The sequence below is a fragment of the Callospermophilus lateralis genome, chromosome 1, assembly GCF_048772815.1.
Source record: "Callospermophilus lateralis isolate mCalLat2 chromosome 1, mCalLat2.hap1, whole genome shotgun sequence".
In the NCBI taxonomy this organism is placed as follows: domain Eukaryota; kingdom Metazoa; phylum Chordata; class Mammalia; order Rodentia; family Sciuridae; genus Callospermophilus; species Callospermophilus lateralis.
Window position 1 is genome coordinate 18,721,301 of NC_135305.1, and position 20,791 is coordinate 18,742,091.

General features: G+C 36.7%; 1 protein-coding gene across 1 annotated transcript in view; it reads left to right on the forward strand.

Moving 5' to 3' along the window:
* The window catches only part of Mtpn (myotrophin), a 34,901-nt gene extending 17,239 nt beyond the window's left edge, over positions 1–17,662 (forward strand). The window contains exon 4 of the mRNA XM_076832812.2: positions 14,496–17,662. Coding sequence (XP_076688927.1) covers positions 14,496–14,582 — 87 coding nt within the window. The 3' untranslated portion in view covers positions 14,583–17,662. The remainder of the gene's footprint in view (positions 1–14,495) is intronic.
* Positions 17,663–20,791: the final 3,129 nt, after the last annotated feature.

Below are 20,791 nucleotides of genomic sequence, written 5' to 3' on the forward strand. Positions count from 1 at the left end.
TCTCTTCTCTCTCTCTCTCTCTCTCTCTCTCTCTCTCACACACACACACACACACACACACACACGTATGTACTGTGTTGCTAAATCATTATAACTTTTAAGGAGTTTGGTTTTTCTTTTGCTTATATCGTTCTTTAAGTTTGTGTTTGAGCCTTGTTTTTGTAGGCAAATAAAAGACATTCAGAGAAGGCTGTATTGATGGAAGATTGACTATAACCCTTTAGAACCATTATTTGTTTTACATGAATTCTTCAAACTTTTTGAAAGCAGCATAGAAATTTTTAGTTCTGCTTTCTCAAAATTAATTAATTTGATTTTATTGTGTGATCTTCTTTAATGGACATGCTATGGTTTTGTTAGCCAATTTTTTCTTTAAACCAATTGTTCTCTTTGAAAAATCCTTAATTGCTAAAATAGGGCTATTCCCCATCTTTTAAAAGTTATAATCAGGGCTAGGGTTGTGGCTCAGCAGTAGAGTATTCACCTAGCACATGTGAGACCCTGGGTTCAATCCTCAGCACCATATAAAAATAAGTAAAATAAAGGTATTGTGTCCAGCTACAACTAAAAAAAATTTTTTTTAAAAAAAAGTTACAATTAATATTTGTATTAAGTCCAGTTCTGCCTCTTGTCACAGTTGAGTTCTTACGGTTTCCAGAATCATTGACATTGCTAATATATTATCCAGCTGATATATATCATTGTTAGCATAGGAAAAAAGACAGAATAATAAACAGCAATTTATGCTGTGACTTCTGACTGAGCCTTTGCCAAATGGATACAGTATCTGTGTGCTCCCATCCAGTTTGTAAATGTGTTCCCCTTGACGGCTCTTCTCTTCTTGGATTACTTTGAAATAAAGCTTGCTTTTCCACAAAAGAAAAAATAAATAAATAAACAGCAATTTAGAAACAGTAGGATCACAACTAATGGAAGAGGATCACAAAACACAAACAAAAAATGCTAGAATATTTTAAATCAAACTGTAAATGATATACTATACCACTTATAATTTATTGTTAAGTCAAGTACATAGGTATATTATCTCCACTTTATGGATAAGGAAACTGTATATCTTTGAAAAATTTGACTGCCTGAAGGCCAAACAATATAATGAACTCAAGATTTGTTCTAAGATGTATGATTCAATAACCTATATTCTTTCTACTACTTGAGATTGCCTTTCAAAATTAGGGCAGTTATAAGAAATGGAGCCTGTACATATTTGCAGGTAAAATTTCATGCAGCATGATGTTTAATTGTTGAGTTGGGAAATTTAAAAAAAATGTAGAGATTAACAGATGAAGGAATTCCTCTTCTAGATTGATGTCTGAGCTCATGTTCTACTATCCCCTTTTTTGTCCCCAGTGACAGAAAAAGTGTTTTTAAAGTGAATGAATCAGTATCTGCTTTGGACCATAAGAGGGGATTCGTTAGACAAGAAACAGCAAATCCTTGAAAGATAGAAAGCAGGCAAAGACAGGGGCAAAGAAGAAACATTCCTAAATATGCACAAGAAAGCAAAAGGTAGGAGCTGATCCAGGACTTCTCTAGGGCTTCTCCAGGTCCAGAGGAGCTCAGTACTCCTGAGCACCAAGTGGAATGATAAGTTGGATGCACTTCAGGAAGAAGCAGATACAAGAAGGAATAATAAAAAGAAATTAATACCTGAATAAATCAAAACGAATATTAAAATATGAAATGAAAATTAACTGGCACTGAAGAATTGGTGAATAATAACATATAAGATAGAAGACAGACACTCAAAAGCTCCGGGTGTATGAGTATCCAGAGCATATGAGAAATATAACAAAACTGATGAGAAAAGACAAGGAAAAGGAGAAGCAGGTGAAACAGACTAAAATTGAATCTCAAGTAGCACCCTCGGAAGTGTAACAGCAGCAGAAGAATGAGAGCATAAGAAAGAAGCTGTACTGGGTGTGTAAAACAGACATCCTTGGTTGAGAAGTGGAACTTAGGAGCACAGCAGTGAGAATAAAGGCCAAGCCCAGTACACTTCAGCCTGTTTTTATCAAAACAAGAACAGACTGTGTAATCATGTGTCATTTAGAATTGTAATTATCTTAGTTGAATAAAGTACTCTTTTTTTGCCTTAAAAATGTTAACCAGGAAGGGTTGGGGTTTTTTGGGGGGGGCGGGGGAGCATTTAAAATACAGTTTAAAAATATCCTCTAGTACAGAGGTGGCCAAACTTTCTTGAAGAGTCACATATGCCTGGTATGGCAGGTATGACTTTGCCACAGCAGCTCCAGAGCTGCCATAGATAGTACATCAGTAAATGGGCACAGCTTTGTTCCAGTAAAACTTCATTTATAAAAACAAGCATCTAAGCCATAGTTTGCCAGCCAACCACTGCTGTTGCTCATATATAGTTTTAGAGTTTATATTATGCATCATTTTAAAACCTCAACCCTCAATGACAAAACAGTTCTTCCCAAGTGATTCAAGTTCAATTATGCAAGCACTTATTTCTCAAATAGTTTTATTAGTTTATACAGTCACGCACAAGCTTATAGGACAGTGCTCTAGGACTTTTGTCGTTCGTTCATTTCTAAACTGATTAAAATCACAAATACCTGGTTCATAGCAAGATGCAATGAGCACGTTATTTATAAAAGTAGTATTCTTGAACTATAATTATCTGATAGGCTTTCAGAAATTCAAAAATTCATTTATTTTCAAGTTACATGTGACCTTTTAGTCTACTTTTGTGCTTACAAAATAATTCTATAAGAAATAATTGTTTGTCTAAAGCATCAGTACATTATCATGTTGGACATTTCTTATATTAATAATATACATATTAATATGAATTAATATATTTATTGCATATTAAACTTTCTATAATATTAGTACTTACTAAAATTCCTTCTATGTAATCCTTTATAACACATAATTGATAATAAAGGATTTTTAAGGAGTCCAGTATTCTTGCTTCCTAATCCTAGAGAAAACCATTTCTAAATAATCCTCTCTAGGGGATTGTGGAGCAGTGTTTCTATTGTCAGTCCTTTAAAGATACTACATTTGCACAGTGGCTCATACCTGTAATCCCAGCAGCTCAGGAGGCTGAGGCAGGAGGATCGCAGATTCAAGGCCAGCCTGAGCAGCTTAGTGAGACCCTGTCTCAAAAAATAAAAAGGGCTAGAGGTGTAGCTCAGTGACAGAGAACATCTAGGTTCAATCCCCAGTGCCACATAAAGAAGGGAGAGTGGCAGAGAATGTTGTATCTTAACATCAAAAATCAAAATACCATAAATTGAAAATTTAATGAGAACTTTAAGCATTATAATTAGTTTTATTCTTAGATTACAAAAATAAACTGACAACACACTTAATTTTTTATTATATATCATCGTATCGTCATCCTGTTACTAGAGATATTTGATGTACTAAGCTATATCTGAGAGGAAGAAGTCTAAGAGAAACTTTGCTTTCTTGTTTTCATCTTTCTCTGCTTCACATTGTCAAAGAATTTATCTCCTTAGGAAGTCCACTCTGACCTTACAAGAAAAAATCTATGTATAACCCCTGATTATTGTGCAACACTAATTTTGGTAACTCACAGCTCTTTTATACCACTTGGTTTGGTTTGGTTATTTTGCAGTGCTGGGGATCAAACCCAGGGTCTTGCACAGAGTAGGCAAGTGTCTTACCACAGAGCTACATTGCCAGCCCTGTTTTAGACCACTCTTAAGTTAACTCTTTCTTATTTGCTAATATTTAAAAAAAAAAAAAAAATCAGTCTGCTTAGAAATACAGAAAACCATTTTATCTATTATTGTTGATGTTTTTAATAAATATATTTTCTTTTTTTAAAATCAAGCAACCACTTGAATATCTCTCTCAAGTACCAGTATTGTTGATTCACAATGAAGTATGTTACAATACACATTTCACTGCTGTTTAAGAATCAAATGTATATGATATAAGTGTTGAAAATCAGTCCTTTTGAACATATGCAAATAGATGTGCTTGTTGGTAAAGCCAATTTTTATTCAATTTACTCACTGCCCTGCTTCCATAAAATATAAGCAGCTTCACATATTCTCAAGCACACATTTATTATTATTTAAAACCACCAAAGTTCTGTTCCATATAATATGGTTAAGATTTGGACTACTGAGCCTTGCAGTATCTTTCTGAATTGCCTTAAGATGAGACTGCATCATAAAGGGCCTACCCAAATGATTACTACAAAATTTACTCTGTAATAACTGAAGAATCAATTGTTACTGTTTTGATAGGTTTTATACACCTCATACACAAGTGTGTCCATTGTAAGCTCATTGTTTTTACTCATGTAGTTCTTTTAGACTGGAGTACATCATTATTTTGTATAGTTTCAGTTAGTGGCACATTTGTGTGTCATGGTACCAAACAATCCTAAGTTTAGTGCTCAGTTCAGCTTCTTAATAGCTCTGTGACTTTGGCAAGTTCTTTAATGTCACAGCATAGCTTTTTTTCTGTAATAGGGGACCAGTACTTACCACATAGAGTTGATAAGTATAAGGTAGCTCACGATAAAATGATATTTCCAACATAATGTTGTCTACTTTAAGTGCTCGATATAAATAAACTCACCTTATCATCACAATAATCATATTAGGCATGATTTGTATTCCCCATTTTATCATTGGTAAAACAGGCACAGAGCACTTAGAATCACACAGCTTGACTAGGTGTCTTAGTTTATTTTCTGCTGTTTTAACAGAATACCTCAGATTGGGTAATTTAGAATGAACAAAAATTTGTCTCATGGCTCTGGAGACTGGGGAGTCCAAAGGCATGGTGCCAGTATCTGGCAAGGACCTTTGTGCAGCATCATCCTGTGATAGAAAGTAGAAGAGGAAAAGGAAAAAAGAGACAGGGTTGGACTTATATTTATAACAAATCCACTTTAACAATAATGAACTCACTCTCCAGGAACCACATTGATCTATTTGTGAGGGCAGAGCTCATCTGACCTGATCACCTCTTGATATGTCCTCCCTCCCTCCCAAGCTCTTGCACTGGGGATTAAGTTTTCCACACATGAACTTTGGGGGATCTCATCAAACCATAACAGAAAGGGAGTTAGAATTCAAATCCAGTCAGTTTGGCTTCAGAGCCTGCCTATAACTTCTACATTAAAGCAAAGTAGATAACTGAAAGAATGTGGATATAAGCCACTTGTTGCAAAGCCCCCAGTATATCATAAATTTTCAGTAGATGCTAAAACTAGTCAGGATGGATGTGCTTCTCAGAAAAGGGGAGACCCTCTTCAGGAACAGGGGTTCCCTGAAAAACATAAGCTTTATGAAAATAACTTTTCATAAAGTATAGACAAATTTCAAGTATAGACAGATTTTTTCAAGTATAGACAAATTTCCATCTAAAATTTATGATGTTCTACAACAGAAGTACTCCAACAGGTCAATACTGAGTGTCCTTAGAAGTCATTTGAAGACTCACTTATGTTTTACTCCATCCTCCTATTTCTATGATGAGTTTTTCTCTGAAAAGTCTAAATAATCTTTTTGTTCTTGCTAAAATATGGTTGTAATAGAAATGTTAAAATCATTTTTTTTTTTTACAGTGAGTAACATAAGAACAAATCCACAACCATTTTATCTGCAACTGAAAATGAACTGTGGTCACTGTGTCCAAATAAGAAGTTGAAACGTAAAATGTGTCTCATGGCTCATATGTGTGTGTGGGTTTCATTTGTTAGTTTCCGTTAAGTGAATAAGTTGCAGTGGTTAGTTGGAAAACTTTTGAAGTACCTACCTCTAAGAGTTAATTGAGGCTGCAAGAATTGTTTTGTAGTTTTGTTTAAGTGAAAGAGATCAGACAATAGCAACACTTGGCTGTTGTCAAGTGTAAAGTTCTCATCCAGTGCTGTAGTTAACCCTAACCCATTGTGTAGGGAGCAAGTCATTAGGCAGAATCCTACAGTTGAGGATCTTGACCATGAAGTTACAAAGCCTGGATTTAAAGCCTAGTCCTATAACCTGATAACCGGGAAGTCACTGATATCCGAACTCAGTGGGATTAATAGTGTTCATCAAAGAAGGTAAAGGGGGGTCTGTCCCTCTATTTTTAGTACAGTACTTGCCATACATTTGCATAAATGAACCCTTCCTCTGTCCTTGATAGATTGTGAAAATAGGAGTAGTCTGTTCTTTCTCCTTAATACCCTAAAACAGTGGTCAACAAACATCTTCTGTAAAGGGCCAGATAGTAAATGTTTTGAGTTTTTGTGCCATGTGGTCTGTCACAGCTACTGTTGCAGCCACCATAGCACAAAAGCAGCTCTAAACTACACGTAAATGAATGAGTGTGACTGTGAGTCAATAAAATTTTATTTAAAAAGACTACATCTGGTACTTAATAGAAATTCAGTAAATGCTTGTTGAATTGACTTGTGGACTGAATGTCTGCAGATATTCTCTATCCTCAAAGTGTTCCACAGATGAGATGGTATCTCGTGTATTTATTCCATTTTACAAAGGTATTCATTTTCCTGAAGAGAGACAAATAAGGTACAAATAACTAAAGGTAATAAATTTTTAAGTCTGGGACTCTTCCTCACATTTTTGGAACAAGAAGCTATAGATGATTTTCAACTAAAGATTTCATAGAACACAGGATTTAGAGTCAGTCTTATAATTTTGTTTGGTAGTAAATGTCTCATAAAGAGGCTGGAAAATGTAAATGTTTATTCTTCCCTTCAACAACCCATTGTCGGTCTGACTGACATTTAGCAAGTTTCTTAATCTCTGAACTAAAGAACCTGTCTACAAAGTAGAGTTAACAGTGCCTATTTTATGAGACTGCTGTTGGGGGCAAAAAATATATATATATATATATATAGTTAAGGTCACCTGCTACATGGAAGTTTTGAAACGTGTGGAACATGGCATTCACATTGCATATTTTGTATTATATTAGATACTCTGGGGTATCCAGAAACACTATTTTGTCTCCTCTATCACTGTGTAAGTTAATTATGAAATTAAATATGCTGTGAGATCCTGTACCACTAAATACAGTTATACAACATGTACAATTGTGGGTATTTGGATTTTTTTTTTTAATGTCACTAAATGCCAAATTCATTTTTAGTAGTCGCCAAAATTGAACTGTGTAAGTTCTTTGGCAATTGTAACATAGAAGTATAAATTCAAACAGTTGAAAGTTTTCAGATTCTCAATATTGTATCAATAGCACTGTGGAATTGCAAACAGACACCCCACAATCATGAAATAATGGAGTTGGGTGGTGGTTTATTGTTTTGTGGCTTCATTTTATTGAAGTTTTTTGGTGGTTTGTTGTTGTTGCTGTTTGTTTGTTTTTGGTTTTGGTTTTTTTGCACTGCTAGGTATCAAACACATGGGGTTTATGCATGCTGGGCAAGCACTCTTCCACTGATCCATACTTCCGGTCCAGTAACAGATTCTTTATGAACATAACACAGTTTCTCAGGACTGTTTTAATATGCAGTAAATTGATTGAAAATATCTTGCAGTATTCTTTTTAATATAGTGAGAAGTGGTGGTACATATTCAGGATGGTAGAAGACATACTTGTTCCTTTTAATTTGTGTGGTATTTGTGTGTGTGTGTTGTGTATTCACTGAGGGTAATATTTGTAACTCAGTATATATTTACACTGTGACCCAGACATGAATTTTTTTAAACAAATTCTTGTTGAGCCTGACTGAATACCAGGCATTAATCCAGCTATTAAAGTTACAGAGATGAATATAACAAGAACCCTATCCTTATGGAGTTCAGCCTAATTTGGGAAAGAGAAGTTTGTTTACGGATAATTGTAGACTCTATTAAGTGCTATAAGAGAAATTCAGCCACAATAAAAGCCCCTACTGTAGCAATCTAAACAAGAAAGTGGCTCATATCAAGATGTCTGAGATATGTAGTACAACTGGCTCCACTGTGTGCATCATCATCCTACCCTCACGCCTCCTTCCATCCCCTCTGGTCGTAGGTTACGAGATGATTACCTTACCTCTATGCCTTGGGTCTGTTTTTCAGAAAAGAAGGAGGAGTTAAGGAATAACCCACTATAAGAGAGGCCAAAAATTGTGTTAGATGGCCACATGTATTTTCCCATTTGTGGGAATTCCATTTCTTTTCAACTTTTGTAGTAGAGGAAAACAAGGAGGGAGGGAGGAGTCGAAGTGGGCATATTGGTATGATCAATAACAGGCTGTGGACTTAAAGGAGGAGCCAGCTGCCTGGGAAATTCCCAAAGGGCTTCAGAGAGAATGTAACAATTGAATAAGAGTTAATTGGATGGTTAAAGGGAAGAATAAAAATTTGCATTTTTCAGCCTCTTTATGAAACATTTACTACCAAACAAAATAAATACAGTCTATTCATTTAAATACTGGGGATATATGGATGAAGAAGATAAACAAGTCTGCTCCTCTTGGAGACCTCATTTTCTTAAAGGAGAAGATGGAATAAACAAGTATACAAAACGTACTTTCGATTGAATGTAATTTAATTTCAGGTAGTAACAAATACAGTGGAAAAGAGAAAAATGCCTTTATAAGAATAAAAACATTTTAGCTATTTTGGATAGGAAATTTCTTAAGGATATTAGGTACAGTTCTCTTATGTAGAATAAACTTGGTTAACCCTTTCCTTGAAGACTTATCAATATCAGACACTCTGGGCCTATTTTACTGTGTGGTTATTCATAACTCTAGTCCACTGTTAAGCTTTAGCAGTGATTCAGTCTCGGGGGTTTTGTTTGTTTGCTTGGGTTTTTTTGTTTTGTTTTTTTTGGTTTACACAAGTCATGTCAAAATTCTTTCAGATGTTTCTGCTGTTAGTGTAACCCTCTTCAGGAGACCTTCCCTGCTCTTCGGTTTTGTTTCTGATTTTATTTGGACTGAGAACAATACATGTTTGAAGTAGGAATTTCTAACTGAGGACTCTAGCATGCTTCCAGAATATAATGAAGAACTTAAATGTTTCTGATTTTATTTGGACTGAGAACAATACATGTTTGAAGTAGGAATTTCTAACTGAGGACTCTAGCATGCTTCCAGAATATAATGAAGAACTTAAACCCTGGAAAGCTGTTTCAACAGTTTTATAAAATTTTAGATTCAATTCCTAGTTCAAATGACATGAGATTCACTGGAATACTAGCCTGGAAAAGTATGTCATAAAGGGAAGAATAAAAATTTACATTTTTCAACCTCTTTATGAAACATTTACTACCAAACAAAATAAATACAGTCTATTCATTTCCTTTCACATGTCCCTTGAATTGGCTTTAATTCTCAGCTGCTGTCTCAGTCCTTTCAGGCATTCAGTTTGTGTTTGATTTTAAACTGCCTTCTCTCCACAAATGAATTAACTATTCTGAATTATGGTTGCTAAATTTTTTTCTGAAGAAATGGGTTATATTCTAAGGTTGTAAAACAGTCTTAACGAGAAATGTCCACTAATACTCTGTGTGTATGCACGCACACAAACGTGTGGGTGTATAGATAGGTAGGTCCATGTATATTTTTACCATATTAATGTGCATCGAAACAAAACTGGTTCGTATGCTAATAGTTGATCAGTATAACTGTAATCAGCATCTTTACCACAAAAGCCCTTTGTGAAAATAACATCACATTATTAATATAAGTTTAAGAGTTTCATTCTTAAATGTTACTAATTCATTCTAAAATGCTACTAATTCAATTTTCTTGACCTAGTTGTGCCTGTTAAGAATGGAATTAGGCTATCTGAGGAGGAAAGTAAAAAAAGGTAACAAGCAGGAGATATATTCTTCTTGTTTCATGCCTGTACAGATTATCTTTCCAACAAGGTTGTAAACTATTCATGAGCAGAGATAAGATGACTTAAAATTTTTTTTAACATTTCCTACATTCTACCATATACTACTAAATAATACTTGATATCAAAAAGTAGGACTTCTGAAAATCAATAAATCACTCATATTGCCTTAAAAGTTTTACTCTCTGGAACGATGGCCAGGCTGTTTGCTATGGCCACTTTAATTTGGCCATAGCAGCTTTTCCTACTTAAGAAAACTTTATCACCTTAATCAAGCTCTAAATATAGGCCAGATAGAAGCCACGATGAGAAAAGTCACAGGACAAAAAAGATCACAATGCAGTAGGGTATGGTAGAATTTTTTTCTGGTGCTTCAATGTAGGATAGAAGGAATTTAGCACTAAATATGATTAGAGAAGTAGGTAGTGAGCAAATGTGCCTTTTTGTGTCGTGTTATTTGTCTTCGTTCTATTTTGCAAGGGTGCCCATAGGCTTAGGAAGGTGAGCGGTGTGGTCGGCTATCGTTTGAGAAAGATTACCCAGACAGATGTGTGGGGTATGAATTGCATGATGTAAGAAAAGAAAGAAGAGAAAGGAAGCTATTGCATCAGAATATTTACATGAAGACCAAACTAAGAGAGCTATGGAGAAGCATAGACAGATGGGCAGTTTTAAGAAAAGTAACTTGGTGTCTTGTGGGACGACTCGGGGAGATCATCAAGAACAGCATAATGTCTACATGTTCTTGGAAGGTGGTAGTGTTCTTCACCATGATGGAGATTACTGAAAAAGGAGTGAGTTTTTAGGGAAAAGTTGTAGATTCATTTTAGGAGAGTTTGAATTTGAGGTATTTATGGGACTGAAAGTAGATGAAAACTCAAAGCCAATATGTATACATGAGCTTAAATTTCAAGGCAGCTAATTCCACATTAAGAGTGGAATTAGACTATCTGAGGGATAAGGATAAAGGTTTGACATATCTGAGAAGACTAATGAAAAACACCTTGAGCAAGTCACAAAGAGTTCCAAATAGAAGAACCATGAAGAATAGCAATATATATAGGACAGCCAGAGAGCAAGGAAAGAGGGGGCGAGGGTGAATTGAAAGAGTTGGTGCAGGGAGAAGGAAAGGCAGGGTAGACAGAATATGGACCTAGTGTCTTGAGCCTGAGGGCTGCACTGTTCAAATACCGCTGACAGTGATTGATCTTGGCATTAAGAGGACATCGATGACTTATTCCAAATTATTTTCAGAACATTAAGAGTCAGATTGTAGGCTGTCTGCCATATCTGTTTCTTCCTCATTCATTTAGGAAGAGAACCCCAGGTCTTAGTTGCACACATGGCAGCTGGTTAGTCCTTCTATCTCACCTTCCCTTGCAATAAATGTGTCTTTTGGGGCTACTCTGGGATGTGCATTCATGATATGTGCCACTTGCAAATCATCACCTAAAATGTGAAGCCAGTTGCTGTGGACTTACCCCACCACTCCTGATATAGAGGGCTGGAAGCAGGTATAGAGTTAAGCCAGCTTCAGCCATAGGAATGCAGAGGTACTCAAGGAATGGTAGAAGGAACCCAAGTCCTTAAATGACCTTGTATGACAGAGCCACTCTACTGATATTGATGCAGTTAGCACTAGACTGAGATGAAAGAGAAATAAACTGAGTTTAATCCAGTGCATTCTAGGTTCTACACATTATAATGGTTTATCCTGGAACTAACATATATGTTTAGAAATTTGTTATTTGTAAATAAATAAACAGTACTGTGAAAAACTCAGGCTGCTACTCTGGGATTCATCTCCCAGTTCTGTCACTTGTGAGGGCAGCAGTAGGTTGCAGTATTGGAGCAACAGAGAGAAAACTAATCATAGTATTCTGCTAAGTGCCACAGCAGATGGTGTTTACCTAGAAATAACTTAAACATTGTTCTTTTTTTTTTTTAACTATAAAAATAAACCAATAAGAAAACAGTTTTTACAAATCAGAATAGTTAATCTTAAAAAACAGAAATGCTGGCAAGTTAGAGAGTATGACAGGAAATTAAGAGAAAGTGCGTGTGTGAGAGATGAGATACTATCAAAATTGATAGAATAATATGAAGAAAGAAAATGGCATTTCAGACATAAAAAAAAGTCCCAGGAAAATGATGGTGGTGAACTGAAGCCTCTTCTACATAGCAGGAAGTCAGAGAGAAAAATCTAAAGCTAATAACTCAGCATGAATATATTACCTAAAGCTATGGCAGTAATCACTGAAACTAAAAGCAAACGATTAAAAATGTTTTTTCAGAGAAATGATAAATAACCAAATATATTTAAGTTCTATATAGCTGCATCAAGTACAAAAAAAAAAACTCGCTTGTAATACTCTTATCCATTTGACAAAACCAGTTCATTGTCTTTTTTTAGAACTTATTCCACTTTGTTAAATACATTAAGTACTTTATTAATTTCATTTAAAATGTGAATTATCAATTGCATCTGACTTGCAGGATTAAGAATATTGTTTTTCTGTGTATTCTGAGTTTTATTTCATAATTGGATATTATAATTGGGAGGAAAGGTGATTTTAAATTTTTAAAATATTTTATCAGCTAAATATTTTGGCTGCAAATAGCAGAAATTGACTACAACAGGTAAGAAAGGAATTTTTGACTAGTCATGAAATCACAGGGAAAGCTGGAGGATCAGGTTGAGAGAGAATGCAGCTGGGTGACACCAGGACTGTGAATAGTAGGAACTCCTCAGCTTGTCATCCAGGTGACACCACAATGATAAATAACCTCTAATTTCTTTTGGTCTCTCCACCTGAGGTTCTAAATTAAGAGAATCCTGTTTGACTTAAACAAATCTTCAACACTGGACAAGGGAAAAGTACATGGCTCCTTGATTTATATCCTAGGAGTCACACTGCAGATGACAAAAGAATCCTCAGAGTGCTATTATCAAAAGAAGGGAAATAAACTGATGGGTCGCCATATTATATAATTCTTTAATAATGCAGAATTATAGTTTCCAGTGCTAGTCACAAAAAACAGCCATCAAAACGAGTAAGAAATCATTTTTTTTAATGCAGTGGTCCCAGTTATTGTTATTTAACCTATGTTGCAGGAGCTTACCACATTGAATTGAAATTCTCACTGATTTCTCTCCCACTTGACTGAGTTCCATGTCTTCCATGAAGCAATTAATTTCAATTAGAAAATGAAAATATAGACCTAGTGATATTGAGGAAGACCTTGTGATAATTTAAGACTTCCCAGATATCTGTCACCTTGTCTCCCTGTTATACTTAATCAGCTTATTACTCACCAAGACTCAGCCCAAGCACTACTTCATCCAGGAAGGCTTTAGCCCTCATGCCCTCCCACAACATCCTCTTCTGATTTATGAGCCACTTCACCACCACCCCCAGGGAATGGTACTGCTGCTGTATTCACCCCACTGTGCCATGTTGACTTGTCAGTCTCCCATATCAGCCAGATTGACAGACTCTGTCTGGGTTTTCTTTGGTTCTCTAGTTCCTTACTTAGTAAGTACACATCAAACATTCAGCAGATTCTTGGTTGGATGGATGGATTTGCCAGAGGAAATGGGATAAGACATTCCATATGGAGTCCCACATGTATAAAGGCATGGCTCATGGAATGTTCATGAACTGGTGAGAAATTCTGTAGGATGGGAGCACATATGAATTAATGGGAAAAGAGGCAGATAAGTTTGACTAGAGTGGGACTCTGAGGTACCATTTACATTACATGTAGACAAATTTTTAGGGTTCAGAACTGACAGAAGAAGAAGAGATTGGCGAGGGGAGCTGGGCGGAGCTGAGCCTGGTGAATAACTATTGGTTGTGGCAGGGGTCCTTGAAGAGAACCCTCAGATGGTAGGATATTGTCTCTGGGAGCTAGAAGGTTCAAACCTAGCTTGGGAGCAAGTGCATTACCTACCATGGACCAGGCACTGACTTTTCTAGGTGCTGGGATGCAGTGGTGAGTCACACAGGATTCCTGTTCCCATGGACTTTTCATTCTAGAAAGGACTGACAAATAAGAACATAGAGCCACTACAGGACAGCACCTGCAGGTGAAGCACTCAGAGCAGTCGGCAGTCTGCACTGAAGATTTCCCTAGTTTAGAGAGCAGCCTCCTTACAGCCCACATCCCAATCATTTACCACTAAGTGTTCCTAAGTAAAATGATCAGTATCACATATGTTCTTAACATACATAACATTTAGCCACTGTAGAGAAAAATGTTGCAGAGAAGAAAAAAATAATTTTTATCACAGGAGTACTTTCTTTAGCAAAAAATGTTTTTCTTTTGTTTTCTACCACACAGAGGGATATTATTTTTTAAGCTTAATAGGGTAAATATGCAATAATAGTATGAACAAAAGCCAGTCATTGCTTGTGTTAATGCCAAGTTGTGTTTGTAGCTTATTATTTCTGGTGACTAAAAAGTAATATAGCATTTTTACAGTTTAATCCATAACCTCACCAAATTCTTTGTTGTTTCTTTTTCTGTAATCCAGTGAATTCCAGCAGGGGAATTTTTTAAATTCTCAGTGTAAACATTAGCCTATGCCACATAATCTACTCTTGTGTTTTCTTCACCCTCTTATGGGTTCACTTAATGCTGAAGACTCTTCCCTCTCTTTTCCAGGGTGCTGATAAGACTGTGAAAGGTCCAGATGGACTGACCGCCCTTGAAGCCACTGACAACCAGGCAATCAGAGCTCTTCTCCAGTGATGGATGGACGGACTGATAACTTGGGAAGAATGACTCTCCTGTGGCCTCACACTGCTGCCTGTCTGTCTGTCACTCTCTATCTGCCAGCTTCTTCAGCTAAATACTTTCAGAGGGGTGAGGGGAGAGAGAAATTCATAACAAATCAGACTACCAGAAAAAAACAATGTTTTGGAGGAGGGGAAAAGCCAGGATCAGGATTTTACCAGGATTCCTGATCAAGCCAGCCTCCTTCCATTTCTAATAAAATACACAGCTTATACCCAAGGGAGAGCAAAGACACAACGTACCAGGAACATTTGACCTTTCCAGCTTCCTAGCTAATTCATTAATTAGATTGTGTTGAAGGTCTGATTATACAAAGGCCAACTCTTATTTGGCAGCCCTACCTGCGAGCAGTAGTGGCCGCTGCGATGTAAACCTAGGGTGCTGAGATAAGCAATTAGCTACAGCCTTCTGCCTTAAGAATGCACTCTCCTGGGGATTTCCTGGCACAGTTAAGAGCGCTGCCTGTGGTTGGTGACCAAATCTTCCCTCAGTGACTTTAAGCTTTATGTGAAAGCTCAGTTAAGGTGAGGAGGGGCACACTCCTAAATTGCTGGATGACTGAACTTTGGATTTTCTCTCCCCTTTCATGTGGATTTCATGTCTCTTTAGATAAAACTGACTAGTTTTATTTATAAAATCTTAAATTTTAGAAATCTAAAGGAGAAACCATTCCAGTATGCGTATTTTTTTTCTCCTATAGAGTCAGACATTTACGTAACATTGAAACACTTTCAAACTCCTGCTGGTAGTAAAAGGGGGTTTAAAAATAGAATCATAGCCATAAGCGTGTTAGTATCACACAAAGAGAGAAAGGTTTTCTTAGTACCTATGGATTTTCTTCATTTGCTGTTTGAATTAATTGACCTCAGTTATGTTTAGAGAATCAAGGAACATTCTTTGGAATGCCTCTCTCAGACCCATCTTGGATGCTGATTACTTAGTGCACCAAAGCTATCACTGGGGTTAGATTACTATTTGGACAAATTTAACCCCATCCCTACAGAGATTTGCTTGTTACCAGGTTCCCTGAGTTGTGGACAGGCTTCTGCTGAACATGCCAACCCACCTGCATAATGTGTTTTTCTTTCTTTTCTTTTATAAGTCATGCATTGCATAAAGTGTAACAACTTAATAATCTATTCTGTGTTCTTAGAATACAGTGCCCTGAAATGGCATTCTTATGAATTGCAGAAAATTTAAGACACATCTCCAAATGTTTATTTCATGAGCAGTAAAATTAAACATGTAACCTTAAATTTGATATCTTGCATTTAAAATATTGAGATTTCTTTGACTTGCCATTCATATAGGCTTACTAAAATATTAGGGTCTTTCCTTAGCCGAGTCATGCAATAATTGAATGTACCTCAAATTTTTAAAGGGGGAAGGGTGGGTTAGGGACTTATATTCAGATTGTGGATAATATAGAACTAATGATTTTTTTAAGGCAATGTAGCATTCTACAGCAGGGTTAAACTATTATCAAGAACAGTCAGCTCCTGGCTAATAACAAATTTTATTAATCAGTTGCTGATTGGTTGGTTGGTTGGTGTGTGTGTGTGTGTGTGTGTGTGTGTGTGTGTGTGTTCATGAACCCTTTTTTTATCCTGTGGCTTTTTCACTTTCAACTAGCCTAACCCTGTAATTTTCCTATGTCCAAGAAAACAATCACAAAATGGTGGTTTAAAATACTTTATATTTGGCAAATTCTGCTGTCTTAATGCAGCCTATTAGAAGTTGGACATCCTGATTGGAAATGGAGGGCACTCTGTCAGTCTATAACTATCAGCATAATACAAAGGGTGGTTTCACCTCTTGGCGTAATGCTATTTTTAAGGCTTGAATTTTGCCCTTCACACAATTTTCACCTTTACTTTGCAAGTGTTGTATTGTTGTTGGCTGTTGCAGAGAGTGCACCATCCTATCATTCCTAAATTTGGTCTGCTTTCTGCAGTCATTATGGGCTTCTTTGTACGGTTTATCCTGATGTTCCTTGTAATGCAGTAGAGGCTATCTCGCCTTCCCTCTTCTTTCTCAGCCATTTTGTAAACCCCATAATTATGAAGCAATTGCTTGAGAAAATAACATATAAACATAGAATAGAATAGACTGACCAAGATGGTTTACACTTTCTTTTTTTTTTTTAACTAGGTTATTTATAATGTATTTCTGAACCACTTGGCAGAGAAATTCACAACACTTATGTTCATAATTTTGAGTAAAGCTAAAACCATGTCTGTTTTTTTGGTACTACATGCATTAGCAAAAGGTTAAGTAAGTTTTGTTCTCCACTGAAGTACTATTTAACATCTCAGAAAAAATCTTGCATGTTCAGTAGTTTTGTATTAAATCAGTCATTTCGTATGCACTATAACAAGTAAAAACAGGTTGTTTGCCTGTTTACAGTAGGATACTAACAAATTCCCCCTGCAGCTGCAGACTGGTGTTTATAGACTTAGAGTTTATACACAGCACCTGAGTCTCCACATAGTTCTTTTTTGCACAGCTCACCATTCTAAACCCAGCTGGGCACAGCAATGTAGTAGGTAGGTGCAGTGTGTGGAAGCTACAAACGAGTAGGCCCTTTATTCACTGATTTCTTTCCCCAAATAATGGATTTTAAATCTATGTGTACCTATTTGTTTGTTTTTGTTTTTTCCCTGAAACTTCAACTGAGCTGCTGTTTTCTTCCATGCAATATTGTATACTCAATTGTGTATAGAAGAAGCTGGTAAGAGTGCCCTCCTACATAAATAAGCAATTGCAGTGTTTGCATGCAAAATTTTAAAAATTTAAATTGTCCTGATTCTATTTTGTAAATGGAGAAACAATCATATCTTTCTAAGCAGTAATGGAGGAAGACTAGTGCTTTGTGCATTTTGATATATTTGAGTTCATTTTTCCACAATGTCATACTTTTGACACAATTGGGTTTCTCATAAGTATCCTAGTTCATGTACATCCGAATGCTAAATAATACTGTGTTTCAGTTTTGTGTTGCAAGAACAAATGGAATAAACTTGAATTGTGCTACAGCTAATGTCAGCAGTGTTTTTCTCCCTCAGTTACTATTGCCTTCCTTTTCAAGTCTTCTCTACAACTATACCAGAACCTTGATTGACTCAAGGTTGGGTTGGTTGATTGACTTGGGTTCAGTAAATCCCACTCTTAATGGATCTAAATTATTTTATTTTACAGAAGAAAAAAAAATTTCTACTTCCAGAAGAAAAAAAAAAAAAAGTGGGAGAAAATATTCCTAGTCATTGCACTTTTTTTTTTTTTTTTTTTTTTTTTTGCACCAGTCACTCATTGCAGTAATTTGTAAATGTTTAACAACCCTCTTGGCCAACTGGGAACTAGATACAGCTGACAACATCAAACTTGTCATTGGACTTGAAGAAAACAGTCACAGTCCGCCTCATCCATGCATTAATTGCACATTTAAGTTCCTGCACATTTTTTGGAGATATACATTCCAAATTCATGATCACCTGCTCTTTTAGGGTGTTCTTTTTAGGATGAAATGATCACTTTGAATCACAAACTGAGCAAGATTATATGTGAAATCAGCAAGATTATATGTGAAATATATTTGATTCTATTGTAAGCTTGTCAGCACCAGAAGACTGCTGCTTAGTTTATTTTTGAAGTGGCTCATTAATGATAGAAAAATTCTGTGCCAGTCCGAAGATACAGCAAAAGCTGTCTCAGAACATCCATGTTGTTGGCCAGCGTACAAACAGGGTGCCTATGTGTCTTTACGAGGATATGATCACAGAAAATGTTTCAAAAATTCCCATTTTAATTGGGTTCTAGAAAGAAGGTGTTTAAATATGCTTAACTATGTTATTTTAAAATATTTTTTAGTTATAGTTGAACACAATACCTTTATTTCACTTACTCATTTTCATGTGGTGCTGAGGATCAAATCCAGGATCTCGCACTTGCTAGGCAAGTGCTCTACCACTGAGCCAAAACCCCAGCCCGCTTCACTTATGTTTTAAAGGGAACAGAACCCCTTTCTACATAGACTGAAGAGAATTAAAAGCACACATCTGGAGGAAGGAGCAAGCTAGAGTGGAATTCTTCTGTGATTAGAGAACAGCTAGCACAGAATGTTCACACAGCAGTGTACCAGACTGCCATATATATATATATATATATAGTTTTGATTTTTCCTTTCTGTAAGATCGGTTATTCCAAAACTGGTCTTGAACCAGCAGCATCACCATAACCTGGAAACTTGCTAGAAATGTACATTTTTTTAACCCAGCAAACGCTACTGAATCAACTCTGGAGCTAGGCCCAACAGTCCTTTGGAACAAGCTCTCCGGGTGATTGTGATGCACACTAAAGAAGAAGAACCACTGTACAAGAACAAAGGAGAGAAAAAGCTGAAAGCCTTTAAAGAGGACATCATCAGGCATGGCTTCCTAGAAAGAGAGAAAGTGGAAGACGTCAATATGTGGCAGCAGAAGTGGCTAAATCTTAACCATTTTCTCCTCTAATGTGCATCAGTTGTTGTAGCAGTATTTCCATAGCTGAATTCCTCAGTCTTGAGCCCTACCTAAAGTCCTTTCTCTGAATTTCCAAAGAAAAGGGGGACAAAAGATTCCTGGGAGAGGTCATGAGCCCATCTCCTAACAGTATTGTGGGTTCTTGAAGTCACTAAGTTGTGTGCCTGACAATCCTGCAGCAGCAGGAAGGCCCCCCCAGGGGACTGAGTGCTGCCCCGAGTCTGCTGAGGGGCTGGACACCCTTGTAGTGGTTGCACCTGTGGCTCAGAAGCAGCAGCCTTGTGCCAGGTGCTCTGGAATGGAATGTCCCCCTTTCCCCCACTGTGAGCTGGCCACTTCCTCCTGTTTTTGTTGTCCTTGTGGGTGTCACTCTCTCAGCCAGTTCCTTCCCCAGATGCTAAGCAAATGGTCATAAATCAGCCACAGAGGGGTTTTCTCTTAAGGCTTTTACTTAAATAGCTACAGAAGATGTTTTTTGAGCAACTTGAATAGCACCTGACACATGGTAGATATTCACGGTAGTTGTCCTGAACTGCTACTGAACCCTTACACCGAAAAATGTCGGAGCAGCTGGGTTCAGTAAATCCCACCCAAGATGACCTATTAGAACTAGGCTACCTGAGTAGTCAGTGTCCCCAGCCACTGGGCAGAGAACTTCATAAGTACTACTGGTAGTGCAAACTCAGATGAATGAGGTGAAGACAAATGCAGTTCATGAAGGAAATGCTGACCATGGGGTCAAATGTAGGTCACTTTGAGCCACTGCGGCATATACTAAAGCACAGCTGTAAATGGCAGAGCAAAACCAAGCATTGTCTGGCCACCCTAGCAGCTTCTATGCATTCAGCCACTGCAGCAGCAAGGACAGTCTTATTTACAAGTGGTTAGGGCAGAACAATGGGTCACGTGTCTGGCAACTCATAGCAGAAGCATCTTGTCATACAATGGAAAATAATACATAGACAATTCCTAGTCTCTGGATGCCAGTTCTAAGGCTACTACTACATAGTAAAATAAAAATTTTTTAAAGAATTTATCTTTTCTAACAAATCTGAAAGTGTATTGGACACTGCACATTCTCCTCCTATCTAATAACGTTCCATATGTTTTCGTGTGTCTCCTGCGGCAAATCTATGCCACGACTCCCTGTGGCTTGCTTGTTGCATTTTAGTAGACTTGAAAGTACTCAGATCTAAGTTAATTTGTTGATTTTTCAATGAAAAGTTCTTGATACATGAACCTGTAAACAATCATGTCTATTGATTTTCTTTTAGTTTTATGACATTTTGATGCTTGTACCATTTTAATAACATTTACTATAATCTGGGTAACACTCTCAAGTATTTTATGTAGACTAACTCACTTGGTCTCCATAATAACCTCATGAAGTAGAGCTGTCATCAATCCTATTTTCAAATGAGGAGACAAGAACTCAGAGCCTCGGTAACTTTGTCTATGGTCACACAACTAGTCAGTGGCAGAGCCAAAGAGTCTTGGCTCCAGAGTCTGTGCTCTCCACATCTCTATTATATTGTCCCTCTGACTCACTGAACCAGCTCATTACATTTTATTCTATGAACACAACTTTTGTTGAAACTCTTAAAAAGATATTTAGAAAAGATTATATGGATTTGTTTATGGTTTTAA